The sequence below is a fragment of the Chondrus crispus genome, genomic scaffold (assembly GCF_000350225.1).
Source record: "Chondrus crispus Stackhouse genomic scaffold, scaffold_52, whole genome shotgun sequence".
Taxonomy (NCBI): domain Eukaryota; phylum Rhodophyta; class Florideophyceae; order Gigartinales; family Gigartinaceae; genus Chondrus; species Chondrus crispus.
In genome coordinates this window covers 75,601-90,783 of record NW_005178485.1, presented here as the reverse complement: position 1 = coordinate 90,783, position 15,183 = coordinate 75,601, and the positions used below count along the sequence as shown (strand labels likewise).

The 15,183-nt window shown below is 56.3% G+C and overlaps 1 protein-coding gene across 1 annotated transcript; it reads right to left on the bottom strand.

Moving 5' to 3' along the window:
• Positions 1–11,906: 11,906 nt before the first annotated feature.
• On the bottom strand, positions 11,907–12,434 carry CHC_T00006808001 (hypothetical protein). The gene has a single exon (XM_005709866.1). The coding sequence runs from the start codon at positions 12,432–12,434 to the stop codon at positions 11,907–11,909; it is 528 nt and encodes a 175-aa protein (XP_005709923.1).
• Positions 12,435–15,183: the final 2,749 nt, after the last annotated feature.

Here is a 15,183-nt window from a genome sequence, read left to right as displayed (position 1 = left end):
CGCTCCGGCTTCGTAGTTGCCGTCGCGGAGAGCCGTTCCTCCCGTTCTCCTTGCTGGTCCTCGCGGTCTTGATCCGGCGGTTCGCATCTTGTCTCGCCCGTAGGCGTCTTGGTGGAATTAGGAAAATTTTCCTTCTTCCTTTCTTGAATTCCGAGAACTTCACCAATGGTGGTTTTGCTCTCGAGCGCGGCTCTCGGGTGCGGTAATAATTCTGCCACCACTTGGCTTTTTTGCACCCTGACAAGGTACGTCCTAAAATTTGCAACGAGTAAACGAAATGGCTGGTCGGGCTCGACCTGAACAACACGATTTGTACACGTCAGCCCGTGCCTTTCGTACAACGACGAGTACGGCTGAACCACAACCAAGCCCGCCCTCTTCGAGGTGCATTCCACGACGCGTTGCGTCCCTGGCTCGATAGTCGTGGCTCTTGCCACTTTTACCTTAGGGGAAATTCGCTCCACCTTTCCATCATTCTTGTCCTCTCCCGGGACGAGATTCTTCTTCCCTCTTCTCGTCGAGAACCGCCTAACTATCGGAGCCTCCGAGAATTCCGCCAACCCAACCGTTTTCTTCCTTGGATAAATTGCTTCCACAAACCGGTCACAGTAGTCCGCGCCTAGAATTAGCGGGACGGCTAGTTTTTCGCATACAATAAACTCGGCTGCGGCCACAAACTTTCCAAGCCTCACAGGCATTCTAATTGTGCCGAGAGTCCGGAGTGGTCTATTGTTCGCGTCGCCAATGTCTTGGGTCCGTCCGTAGGACACTAGAGATTCCATTGCAGCTGGGAGTTCCGATTTTCGCACAAGGTTTGGTCCTGCGCCGGTGTCTAAAGCAGACAACACCCGGCTCATCAATCCGACTGTTGGTCCAATGTGCGCGTAAACTTTGTAGTTTTTTCGCGCAAGAACTAAATCTTCTCGGGACACTCCCTTCGCTTAACCCTGTACCAGGGTCTTCGAACTTCTTCCAGCGGATGATCTCGGGCTCGGCTCAAAATTTTCTTGACTTGAGCTGGCCCTTTGGGCTTATCCACCAATCCAGCAACCTCCTCCTCGAGGCCTGATTTTTCCTTTAGAGACGAGGAACGGGGCTGAGCCCCGGGCACAGTACGTCGAACCTGTGCCTCTCGCGGCTCACGCGAGATTCCCCTCTCTAGTTTTCCTGCCGCTGCGGGATCCTTCTCACATCCGACGGTGCGGGCCCCGCGATGGGCCCTCTGAAGGGTTGGTTCGACCTCGGCGTTGAAGCACTCGGCGTGCTCGCCGTCTGCGAATCGAACCAATTCTTCACCTTCAGGTAACTCGTCGATGGTATCCCTAACCTCTCCATCGGAGACAACGCCTCATAATTTTCCAAAACTCGGTGCATTTCCCGGAGGGAAAGAATGCACGTTGGCGCGGCGGGCCCCTTTTCATAGCAATGATAGCACACCAGTCCGTGCGTCTTGACGGGATATTGCGGCCTAGGTCCTCCACGGGCCGGTGGTCTTCCTTGACGTTGCGGCCTTCCCATCCAGCCTGGCCTTCGAAACGTCGTACTCTTGTCTTCCATCGGAATGCGCGGCGCCGGCGTGTGGCCGCGCCCCCGAAACATCATCACGGGATCCGTGGGCTCTGAAAACGACTCGGTCGTATATGCGGGCGTCAGTAAAGTTGACGACCCACTTGCCCCGTAGTCCTCGTGTCCGTAGCCCTCCGATGGCTCAATGAACTCGCCTTCGGCTACCAACGCGCACTCGTAGTGATTTTCGCTACTTCCGTGCGCACCGCGCTCATCTGACGCGGAAATGGACTCGTCTAAATGAACGGTGGCATGACTTTTGCGACCGGGATAAGAAGCCCTCGGCTTCTTACCTGCCCTGATCGTCGACGGCGTCTGGATTGTGACCTTCTTGGTCTTCTTGTCCTTAGCGCGGCTCGCCGAGCCATGCGCCTTCGCGTAATTAACTAGTCTCAAAAATGAAACGTCCCGATTGTCTTGCCGGTATTGAGATACCATCAGCTTGATACTCGAATCGAGTCCTTCAATAAACATCGTCATTTGTTCTTCCATCGAATATACGTCTCCACATCGATTGCTCGCGTCCGTCAGACGGATATAAAATTCCATCTCGTCTTCAGACGGTCTTTGCTGAACCTCTCCCAATGCGAGTACGGCTTGACCGATCGCCTCTTCGGTTGCGAAACTCCTCAACAACCACTGTACGGCCTCCGGCCAAACGGATACTTTTCCGTGGTGGGACCCAGCCGTCTGAGACACCAAAGTGTACTGCCTGAAGGCGATGGCGCCTAAAAATTCAGGCAACAAGCGGATCGCTTGCCCCTCGTTCATTTCTTGAGTATCAAACTCTTGAACTAATTTTGCCAAAAAATCCAACACAAGGACTCCGTCCTCACCTGTGAACGTGGTGTCCTTCTTCACCTTAGGCGGAATACCTCTCCTGATTTTTCGCACGGCGGTCCGCCGGGAACTTGACAAATATGTCTGCGGGTTCCGCAAGCGGTACGTTCGGTACGAAAGTAATTTCTTGAATAGGTAGTTGGTCGGGTTCAGCTCCTCCAACTCCTCCCATCGCGGCCCGCGCCGCGTTGCGACATCTTCGGGCTCCGCGTCCTTGTCTCTCCGCGAGGCGGACGAAGTGACTCCGCCTCGTCTGGAGGAAATTTTCTTGCTTGACGAAATTCCGTTTCCGTCTTCTGAACGGCGTTCGGAATCGCCCGAATGGTTCGGCGAACCGCCGTTACCATCTTCGGAGGGACCTAGCGACTCCGACTGTGAGTCGCGGTTCTCTGGATCGTCACTACAGTGACCCTTGCTTGTACGTCGCTTGTCCTTCTTCGAGGGCTTCGACTTGGAACTCCGCTGCCGAGCGGGCTTGTCCTTCTTCCGACGGTCGCCCTCTCTACCCGAAGGGAGCGGCTCGTCGTCCGATCCTTGCGAAGCTTGATCCGCGGCCTGCTCAAGGTCCTTGAGACGTTGCGCGGCGCGATCGAATCGGTCATCGATGCTTGCTCTGAATTTTCCTAAGGACTCCAGGGCTTGATTCGCGTCGCGCCTCGCGTCCTTGACCGAAATTTTCAACGAGGCTAGGACCTCCAGCTCCAGACCGTCGGTCGCCTCACCTCGCTCCTTCTCGACGAGATCCACTCGAGCCGACAGCTCTCCCAAAACGGTGTGGAACTCGGATGCTTGCAACTCCAGTTGCTTCCGGACGAGGGCTAATTCAGCCTCGAGATTTTTCTACGCTTCTTCGCGAATTTCGCTGCTCATCATCTCCAACTTCTCGTCGAGGTCAGTCTTATCGGCGGCTATCCCCGTAGGGGATTCTTGATCTCCGTGGTCTGTGGCCGTATTGGCCTGGCTCCGGGTGCGAGGACCCCTCGGGATCCTCGACGCTCGTGCCGATCCGCTTCCACTCGCCCCGGGACCGACGTCCCCGGGTGCACTTGTTCAAATCGCTCGTACGAGCGGACCTACGCAGCAAAAAAAGTTACAAACAAAAAGAAAATAAAAAAAGAGTCCGTTACCCAGACCACTTCCTTGTCGTAGATAAAACAATTTCTGGGTCGGAAGACCACTTTTGTAGTGCGTCTCCAGACCGGGACTTTCGTAGGCAAAATTCTTGATCAGGTCTCCTGCACACCAAAACTTCTAGGTCGGGAGACCACTTTTGTAGTGCAATGCGCCTGTTAGGCAGAGACCAAGGTCCGACGGTCCAACACAAACAACAGCAACAAAAACAACAACTGCCAACGGCACAGCACTATGGAGTGTTCGAAGCTCCCTGTCCTCTTTAAGCGGGTTTGCGGCCCGCAGTAGCTCGGATCCCTGATAAGGGGGGGCAAAGAGAAGGGCCCAGTCCGGGATCGGTAAATGGTGGTAGAGACTTGTAAGGGCAACTGCTCGACGAGTTCGGAGGGGTGTTTAGGTAAACCTGGTCCGATGGGTCGTAAATCCAATGCTCGAAGAGCGCCTTGTACACCTTATACCCTTGATAAGGTCTTCGACAGGGACGTCGCAACGTAGCCCATCGGGAAAGAAGAAAACGTAGCAGCGCTACACCGTCGTACTGCCCGATGGCAAAGTACCAACAACGGATCGGTCGCAACCAGATTCCGATGGAACCAACACTGAGAAAAGCACCACTGGTGCACCAACACAAAAGCCCGATGGCAAATGACGTCACGTTGCGGATCGCAATCCTACAAGGTGGGACCAACTCAAGATTAAGGGAAATTAGGATAGGGAAATAAAGGAAAATTGGTAAGGAAAAAGGGGACCCCCGAGCTCAAAGGATAAAGTAATCTGTAGTTAACGGGAATGTCTTGTAAAGGACGGACTTCAACCAAGGCGATATCAGACTCTGGCAACTCGGGTTACCTTTACTGACTTGGTCGTCAGAGGGCTAAGGTATATATCGCCCCGCCGGAGCCAGTACAGTAGCTCGCGGCGCTAGATCGGAGATCTAATCTAGTGTCAGCAAAATTAATGCTAACTAATTAACTAAATAAAATAAAATAATTAAAAATTAAAACTGTGCAATTATTCACACGTGTGTCCCCCAAACCCGGACTATTTTTCATATCCAAATATTTTCCTTTCTTTTCACTCCCCTTTCCAGGTGCGTATTGCACTACAGTCTCCCGTGGTGCTCGTACCGAAGAAAGACGGCTCTCTTCGGTTCTGCGTGGACTACCGGCGTCTCAACGCGAAGACGGCAGCGGATTCGTATCCGCAGTCCCGGATGGACGACTGCATCGATTCGCTCGTAAATGCAGCCGTCTTCACGACGTTGGACTGCAAATCCGGTTATTGGCAGATCCCCGTCGCTCCGGAAGACCGGGACAAGACCACTTTCACTACGCATATGGGAACGTTTCGCCATTTGCGCATGCCGTTCGGGCTAAAGGGGGCACCGGCCACCTTCCAACGTGCCCTCGACATCATCCTATCTGGCGTCCGATGGCAGATATGCCTCGTCTACCTGGATGATGTCATCGTGTTCTCCCATACGCCCGGAGAACAGGCGAAGCATCTCAACACTGTCTTGAGATTGTTGAGGAGCGCCGGAATCTCGCTCAAGCTCAAGAAGTGTAGCTTCTTCCAACCGAAGGTGCACTACCTGGGGCACGTCATTTCCCCAGGTAAGCTGAGCGTCGCCGAAGCGGCAGCGGACGCTTCCAAAACGTTCACGTTCCCAAGGACCCTGACGCAGGTGCGGTTGTTCCTCGGGGCGTGTAACGTCTACCGCCGCTTCGTGAAGGGGTTCGCGAAAATTGGGCGTCCATTAACGAAAATGAAGCGCAAAGACGCGGACCTCAACTTCGAAAACCGGACGGAGCCGCAACTTCCGAGCATTTGAAGCGTTGAAGGAGCGGATGATTTCCCCGCCGATCCTAGCATTGCCGCGGTACGGTCGGCCGTACTTGATCGACACGGATGCTAGTGCCTATCAACTGGGCTGTACGTTGCTCCAGGAACACGAAGAGGCGAACGATTGGCGACCCGTCGGGTATTGGTCGTACTCACTGTCTGATAGTGAGCGCAACTACAGAGCTACGGAGCACGAATGCATTGCCGTAGTGTGGGCCGTCCGCACACTACGACCGTACGTCGAAGGTACCAAGTTCACCATCCGGACGGACCATGATGCCCTCCGATGGCTCATGTGCCTCACGGAGAGCTCCGGAAGGCTTACCCGGTGGCGACTGCGTTTGGCGGAGTACGACTTCACCATCCAGTACCGCCCCGGGCGCGTGCACCAGGTGCCCGATGCCTTGTCACGCCTCGTGTCGCGAAGGGTCACCGACGACCCTCGCCCAGTCGTCGAGGTGGATGACGACATTCCCACCTTCGATGCGGATACGACCGTCCGTGACGTGTCAGACGAGCTCGCCGACCACGTCTGTACCGCGAACTGCGATCACAAGGCCGTCCATGTCTTCGTGACAACAAGGAACCGAGCGAGATCTCGAAGAGGTTCGCGCGTCCGTACGCGTGACGAGCCGAGGGGAGACGACGAGGCCCCCGCTCTTGAAGGACCCACCTCGTTCTGGGAGGAGAACGACGAGTTCGACGCTGTCGACATCGAGCGCGCCGAACAACCCGAAGTTGGCGCGCCCGCCTCCACGGTCGCCCCTCCGCAGGACGACCTTCCGGCCCCTCTTACGTTAGAGGAAATAGCCGAAGAGCAACGCGTAGATGACTTCTGTCAGACCGTACTGGCACGACAGTCAAAGTCTCGGGACTCCGCGTTCTTCGAAGACCGCCACGGGGTGCTCAAACGGAGACACCCCTTCGACCCTGACATCGTGCAGGTCGTGGTGCCTCGGACGCTACGGGCTCGGCTGCTTCAGCTCTGCCACACACCAACAATCGCGGGGCCCCCGGGTCAGAACCGTATGTACTTCGCGCTCCGTCGCGAATACTACTGGCCCCATCTCGCAGCAGACGTAGCAGCCACGGTGCGAGGGTGCCGAACCTGCGCGATGAACCGTGTTAAGTTGCGGAAACACCTCAACTGTTTGAAGTTGTTTCTGGCAACATGGCCGCTTGAGAGCGTCGCCATCGACATATTGGGGCCGCTACCCAAAACGAAGGCAGGGAAACGGCTCCTTCTCGTAATTACGGACCGTTTCACTGAGCTGACTCAAGTTGTGGCACTGCGGACCGTAACGGCGTACACGGTCGCCGCGGCGTTCTGCGACGCGTGGGTATTTAAATACGGCGTCCCACGCTCGCTACTGTTGGATAACGGACCGCAGTTTAACGCGAAGTTCTTCCACAGCACGTGCCGTGTCCTGGGGGTGACGAACTTGTACACTTCTGCGTACCACCCCCGGAAGAACGGGCAGGTCGAGGGATACAACCGGACGATCGCTTCAATGTTACGCAATTACGTCAGCGAACATCAGGACGACTGGGACGTGTACGTGGGGCCGCTCACGTACGCGTACAACTCCCACGTACATCGTACGACGCGTACGACGCCCTTCGAGCTCGTCCTCAGCCGACCCCCGCCGGAGTTCTCTCTACGTAGAGCCGACGGTGACGCGCCCCCGTCCAATAGGGTCAACGCGCGCGCTGACTTCCTCAAGACGTTGGACGACACGATCCAGAAGGCGTACGGGAGCCTGCGCCGGACGCAGGCTCGGTACAAGCGCGACTTCGATAAGCGCGTCAGACGGATCAAAGCACGTCTCAAGCCAGGTAATTACGTCTACCTGAACCCCTCCGATGGGTCAAGGACGTCAAACAAACTCGCGTCGCTCGCCGTTGGGCCATACTGCGTTCTTGCGAATGACAAGAGAACCATCACGATCGATCGTGACGGTGTCACCGAGCGCGTCTCCATAGACCGCTGCGTGTACGCGCCACCACCGACGGGCGCGCCACGGGCGAGTACGACAACCCCAAGTGACCTTGCCTACAAGGTCACCGAGGGCACTCAATATGCCGTGGAACGATTACTCCGGCATCGAGCCATGGAGGACGGAACAATCGAGTTTCTCATCAAGTGGGCGGATTACGACACGCCCACATGGACCGCCCGGACTCACGTTCCGGAGGAGTTGGTGTCTCGTTCCTCCCAACGCCTCCGGAGACGCACCGGCAGGAACCTCATTTCTGACGTGAACGCGGACGTTCACGCTTGAGAGGGGGGCCCTCAACCGCTTCGTTACGGTTGACGTGAGGACCGCACAGAAGTCAAGCCGTATTTGACTTCCGAAACCCAAGGACGCACGACGTAAGGCGTAAGGATGAAGCAGTACGGACTACCTCAAGGAATTGTGGCCCTCGTATTGACCGACTATACGAGGGTCAACGTGTACTCGAACGGATAAGGCGAATGCCCCTTTCTGGGAGCAGAAAGGTCGGACGCTTCCCCCCTAACTGGGTCGCCGGACATTCCGTTAAGTCCAGCAACCGCGGCGAGAGGACGTCCGACGAACGAGACGATCACCTGCACAAGGCAGCCGGTACCGGAAGCAGTTAGGCCTCCGTCAGCCGATCGGTAGCGAGCGCTTACGGAGTTGGATGCGAGAATTCGCGTCTTAGGGGACGCGAAACGTCCCAGGGATGGCCGCCTAGAATGCGGCATTATGCTCAAGTCGCGCCAGGTGAGCGTGGGAGCGAACGGATTGCACAAGGCAAGGCGCGAGGTGTGGAGAATAGCGTACGCATACTTTGGTACGGGCCGAGTGAGGACGGAGGAGGGGGCGGACGAACAACCGCCACTCCACTGCCACGATAATATGCCAAGAGAGGCACCGCATGGCCTCAGAAAATGATTGGGATGATAACGGTCACCCCAGGGATGATATAATGCTGTACAGTGCTTGGGCCGCCGCCGCGATCAATATAGAAACAATAAGGAGAAATAAGTCCTACTGTGCAGCACTCGGTGTCAACCTGCCACCACGGGCCACCACGGGCAGGAGAAAATTAACGAAAAAGTAGTCGCGAAAACGGACAACTCACGTGAGCAAACGCATGCACGTTGGCATGCGAGACACGCAATGGCACGCGGGATGGCCGAACGTACCCTCGGCCTGACCGGTCCGACGGACCGTACCGCACCCCGAGGGAGACACACTCTCTGGCGGCGACAACGGAAGCGGCGCTCCGGACACGCAGCCTACCGACGACACCGTCCGTGGTCGGCAGCCAAAGGGCGACCGCTTCGACACCGTCACCTTACCCGGAAACCAAAAATATTGGGTGGTGGAAATTGCCGCGGGCAAACAGATGGCCCGGACCACACGTGCACGGCGCCGCGCGCGTGTCAGACGTCCGACATGCAGCGACGAGCGCGATTCAAATCACCACGACCGACGTTCGTGGTGAGTGAACCGATAACGGCTTCGACAAGGGGACGTCACGAGCCCTTTGTGCGCGGAAGCCGCGCAAAAATCTCCGGCGTCGACAAGGCCGACGTCGGGGCGACCTTCACAGCCCTGAGACAGAGGGCCCCCACAACAACACGAATGCCGTTGCTCGTCCAGAACGACCGCACAGAGCGCGGCGCAGCATGACCTGCAACCTGCGAGCTCGTCTTGGATCGTCTTCTGCAGCGTGTGCGTCGGTACGTGCGCGCCGCCGGTCACCGCACGTGCCGGGAAGTGCTCGCGCCGCACCGCCAATGGAGAAGCACCGGAAGCCGCCCTGGGAAGGACATGGCGGAGAGGAAGGAGATTGTACCCATGCCGAGGTGTGGAGTGTCGAATGGTAAAGAAAAGGGGGGCGCAGTCTCGCAAGGAAGCGGTATCACAAAGGGAAGCCGGTCTGCGTTGCCGACTCTCCGCCTTCCCTCGAGTCACTTTCCGCTCGCTTCGTAAGGAAGCCCATCGATCCACGGAATAGCCGTCGACCAAGTCCCTCGAGACGCAATCACCGCCACCGCGGAAGATGGCGATCTGGAGGCCGACACCGTACGTCTTCCCGCCACCGTCGGGTCCGTCGCACCCAGTTGGACCCTATGCGATACCAACACGCGCCGGGCGGGACCCGAGCCCAGACGACAATTGTGGAGAGAAAGGGGAGGTAGGCAGGTTGACCGCCCGCGAGTGGTACGCGTATTACGTACAATCCACACCCCGGTCGCGCCGTGCGACGCGGAGTGTAGAAGAAAGAAAGAAAAGCGGCAAACTGGCGCGGACACGCAGCGGCGTATCCCGCCGCGTCGGCTGCCGGCCACGAGCAAGACGTGGCCCTGGCTGCGCGCGCGTGGCTCGTGCATGCGCCATCGTTACTGCGGCCGTCGTGCCGAACGTCAAGGTGTGGAACGAGCGCCATCCCCGATGGCGGTGACGGCCTTGCAAAAAAGACCCCACTATACGCGGAAGGATTAGTCAAGACAAGCAGAGGGGTCGAACGGAATCCCAACCCCAGGGAGTAGGGACGCGCCGTGGAGCAGGAGCACGTCGTCGAACGTCGTCTGCGCGGCACCGGCAGAGACGAGGGCGTGAAGATGCTCCTCTCTGCTCTAAACAGCGACCGGGACGACGACGGAAAAACACGACGTCTCATGACAGCTCCGCCGCTCGTTCGCATCGAGAAATACGCCGGATCTCGGTCAAGGGGTAATTATTGAACGGCATCCCTATCGCAAGAGGGGTCACACTATCTGTCACCGGACCCCTAGGTACAACACCCGACTACAGTGTTGAGCGACGCGCGCGACTCGCGCTTCCCTCGTCTATTTTTGAGGACACTCCCCGCGGGAGGAGCGCAACACCCCCCTCCTTCTCTTTTTCTATTGTCGCGTCAACGTCGGTGCACGCCCCTCGTGTCCCACCGAACGCGGTACGCCCGCGCGCTCTGCATGAAGGCAACCCTCGCGCTCTTCAAACGCATCGATGCGGCACGGCTATACCCCCGGCACCGTGCCCCTGTTCTCCGTTACGGCGCGGCTGGCTGGGACGCAGGATGTCCCCTCCGTACGGGGGCCCGCACCGAGAGTCGCTTCGCGCGTGATCATCGCCATCCTCTCGCTTCCGCGGACAAACTCGGGCGGCGTGCCCTGGGAAAGGACCGCGACGGATGTCCTTCCGTACGAACGCGGGATTTCCACGTTAAAGTTCGGCAGTGGTTGTAATAGGTCTAGTTGCCCCCGACGCGAACGAATTGGAAGAGCCGAAGGGGTGACCCCCGTCGCCGCGCGTGCAGCACAAATTGCATGATACGGGCAGCGCGCGCTAGAGCTTCGACAAAGAAAAACAAAGCGGAACGGATGACGCAGTCGAAGATAGCGCGACCCCACGGCTCGGGCGTATGCAAGGAGGTCGCTCGCGGAAGGATACCCGTGGAAAGCGGCATGAGAAAGGACCAAGGGCAGTAAGGTCCCGGGACCCCTTTATTCGAAGTAGTACTCGCTACAGCTAACACTCGCAGCGAACCAGGGCAAAAGCGAGCTCAGCGGCTCGCGTCGTTCGAGGGCACTCGGGACTCCGGTTCGAAATACCGCGAAGGACAGTAGCCAAGGTAAGAGGGGGCCTCCGCCGTCATCTCTGCGACGCTGGGCATCGCCAGGACGTCGTGGCCGTCGACACGTTCAGCTGTGTCAGGAGGGTTGTAAGCTCGCGACTGGGAATTAGCTGCCTCGTAGTCAGCGTACGGATCACGGAGGGCGGGAGTCGCCGAAGCGCGGGGCGCAGCGTGATTTACCGGCAGAGAAACCGGCAGGGGTGCCCGCAAAATATCGCGCTCGCGCCGGCAGCGCTCTCGATCGCGCGACACGCGCTCGTACGCCGTGCGCATAGACGACAGCCCGTGTTGCAACCGCTGTAGTTCCATCGTCCGTGCCCCAAGGTCGTCACGAAGCCCTCGCGCCTCGTCACTCCGTGCAAGAAACTACGACCCGAGAGTACGAATAAGACCGCCTACAGTCCAAGAACGCTGCAGAGCTGCACCTAGAGCACGCCCCAACTCGGGAATGGATGCCAGTTCCCCTGGAGGAAGTACGAGGGCCCGCACGGAGCGGGTATGGTCGGGGTCCTGCCCCGCCTCGCCGAGGGGAGGGACGGGAAGGACGTCCCCTAGTAGAATTAAATGACCCCGTGAGAGGTCAGAGAGAGGTTCTGTAGAGGGTGTGAGTGTCAGCAGATAGTGGCCAGAGTGTGACACAATCGGCGCATTGGCTGACAGAGAACGTGAGCAGAGGGGACACTGCTGTACTGTGCTTTGTTGCCCAACTTCTGTAATGGTTGCACACTGGCGACACTCTGCCATTGCTGTTCATACTCTGTTTCCCACGCTGACGACACTCAAACATAGAGGCAGATCAAACAAGGTGCGTCAGATATCGAGAGAGGTTCCGACGAGGTTGTCCTATGAACTCCTACACGGCTCGCTTTCTCCCCTCCTGCGAAAATACAATTCCCTGTACTCCCTGCATACCTTTAAAGGTAATGAAGAGTGCACACGGCCTGTTCCTTGAGTGCTGCACAAACGTTGCCAGCAAGTATCCTTTTATTGAGTTTGAATCCATGATTGTGGACAACACGTGCATGCAGATGGCTTCGAACCCGCAGCAATTTGATGTCATGATTTTGCCAAATCTGTACGGCAACATTGTCACAAACATCGCCACTGGTCTCTTCGGTGGACCGGGGGCTCTTCCCAGGCGCCAACATAGGCATTAGCGGAGCCATATTTGAGCAGGGAACTAGACATTCGGCTCGCTCCCTTCCTGGCCGACAAATCGCGAATCTCACGGCCACCATCATTGGTGGAGTGCTGATGCTCAGGTATCTCAAGTTAGAGGAGCGCGCGGAAGCGATTGAGAAGGCCGTCATGAGCGTGTTCGCAGAAACAGATATTCGAACTCGTGACGTGGCCGCGGAAGGAGCTGCAGCTGCGTCAACATCTGAGTTTACTGATGCCGTTGTTGCTGCTCTCAAGAGTTCTTCGTAGAATGCTGGGTACATGACGACCTTTTTTGGATTCGCAAGTTTGGAGGCCTTTGCCTCGCATGTCAAGGTGACATCAAGCTCTGTTATTAAGAGGATTTAAGGATTACTGTTACACTTTACAACGTTGCACCCTTGTCTAACATGAATTAAATCAGATACTCTGTACCCATGAGGAACATCATCCTCCCAGCGAGTCTGCAAGACTTGTCAAGGATTCAGCGAGGTCTGGATCCCCGCATCGGGCAACTACTTGATCCATGACTCCTGGCAACTCTGGTGCGACTCTCAGCAGGCCTTGCTTATCTATTTCGACCAGTACTTGCAGTGCTCCAATGCCTGCTTCCATATCAGCGACATCGTCAACATCGAGGGCCGCAATGGACTCTGAGAACGCGGCAATGGCATTCCGGTCGTCAAGTAGATCTCGCAAAAACTCTTCATTTCCCGTTGCCCTCGCATGTTGCATGAAGAACCTGGCTCGTCTCCTTACCAAAATGTTATCATCTGCGAGAAGACGCCGGAGAGAGATAGTGCCTCCTAGCTCTGCAAAGCGTTCTCGAATCTCCTTTGACGAATTTCTCAACAAGGCCGATGACGCCATGACAGCCTTCGCCCTCACCTTTGCGTTGAGGTCTAAGAGAGATTTTGCCAAGACTTCATGTCCATCTGGCTGCATGAAGACATCTTTCACCTCTTTCAAATCCTGCAGAACAGAGCCGAGGGCCCAGACAGCGGCAGCGCGAACTTCAGGTTCATCTGCTGCGGCACAATTTAAAATGGGTTGCAAAGCCCCAAGTTTATCAATGTTGATAGCATAATTCAAATCCACAAACATCTCCTCCAAGCCCTCTAATGCCTCTACTTTCTCCTCTGCGGTGAGCGGGTTTTTCTCGTCCGTGAGCATGGCGACGACACATTTGACATCGGCAAACATATCAGGCAAAGCTGCGTCGAGCCATTCGCGATCGGCGGCAAGTTTCTCTTCGGTTTTCTCAGTCGCTTTGTCGCCTGATGAAGCCTGCTCCGGTTTCGTAGTGTTCGCTGTACTCTATTGCAGGAATTTGTTGAGCGACGTGATATCGTTGCCGGGATTGACACCCTGCGCTTCTTTTTCCGTCCGGGCCTTCTGCAAGGCTTCCAATGCTGCTCTGGCAGTCGAATTTGCGGACACGGGCTTACCTTGTTCCATCGAGAGTCTCACAAGATGGGCGCGAAGCGAAAGCAGAGCAGGATGAACAAGTTCTTTTGTGTTGCTTCGGTTTGTGGGAAATGGGGGTAAACGATAAAATTGCTCGTTTCGTCTATGCGAAATTGCAGCGGGTGCAAGAAGTTTCGTGCAATGCCAAGGACGGCGCGGTACGGAAGCTAAAGTAGTGTGTTGATGCGATGAAGGGACGCTTCGGGAGTGATCCAGAAACCTCTGCGTTGTGGTTCTTAAACGTGTCAACACGTCCCCAAATGTCATAAATTTCAGAAAACTTATTTATTGCTGAGAGAAAGGCTGCGCAGTTCTTTATAGCATCAAGCAGCGCTGGCAGTCTCATATTTCCAACCTTTCCAGTCTTCTCTTCCTCACTTGCGACCCGCGACTTGAATTCGGAGCTCTTAGTGTGTTTATGTCGCACAGTAATAACGTATCACAACAACGACCCCGAATATTTGATCTCTGTCAGAACGATGTGCGCTCTTGGTTTTCGTTCCTTTCCAGTCCAATAAGGGGATGCTGTTCTTGAGATATGAGGACAAACGTAGAGTATGGCTCCGCAATACACAAAGGGCTTAGCACCACATCCAAAGGAGAAGAAGAAAAGGAGCCTAAGTCTAGTCTTGTCGTTATCGACGACCTGGGAGGGATGTTTTCCACACCGCCCACCTTCCCTTCTCTCTTCTTGGCACCTGGTTGTGTTCTGGCAATGCGGACAGCTTCCCCTCCACTGGTCCTTGATCAGATGCATCTTCACGTGTGAAAACATGTCAGGCTTCCCCCCTTCGCCATCCCAGTTGTCTTGGGGCTGAAATGAGGCCGTTCCTCGCACAGTAGCAAAGCGGCGACGGGAGGGCTGGCCACTACCTTCCTCTCGGTCATGTTTCGTCTTATGCGCTCTCTCGTAGCTCCCCTCCCCCTCGCGCCCCTTCAGTTCCCTGGGCTTTGGGCCTGGTGATGGCGACCGAGGCATTACTCTCGGAACGCTCGGCATCCTCCGGACAATATCTTCATCGGGCTGGGAGTGGTGGGAAATTTTCGCTTCTTGACGCGCCGTGTCTGGTAGGCTTGATGAATGCACGTTCCACAATGACCTTGTTGAAGTTGATGGCCCCTCAGGTGTTCCACAGACTGGATCGAACCCTTAATTTGCACTCCATCTCGTCTTCTCAAACGAGACATGGATTTTTGTGTCGAAAGAGTGAGAGTATGTTCTTAGAGAGTCGTCTTTTGAGTCGAAGCTCGGTATAGTGGTATGATGCAGCGAGGGGGATTGATCCTTAGGCGAGAGACGTGGGGCCGATGCAGCCTCAGTGGCTGGCGCAAGTACGTCAAGCCCTTCGTTCTGTGACAGCTGACTCGGTAAGGCGCTTCCACGCCCCGGAGGAAGGCGAAACGAAGGCATGGGCCTCATGTTCTGCCCGGGCAAACCCTGGTCAACTGTGCAAAGACTGGTTGAGGCTCTCCCTGGTCCTCTCGGGAGTCTCAACTTCCCACTCGCCATTGCTCTGAATCTTGAGGACGTGGTCGTGAAACTCGAGCAAAGCGGGCCTATTCCCG

Excerpts from the sequence above, each read along its gene's own strand:
- CHC_T00006808001 (XM_005709866.1), bottom strand. The coding sequence starts at position 12,434 with ATGTACCCAGCATTCTACGAAGAACTCTTGAGAGCAGCAACAACGGCA.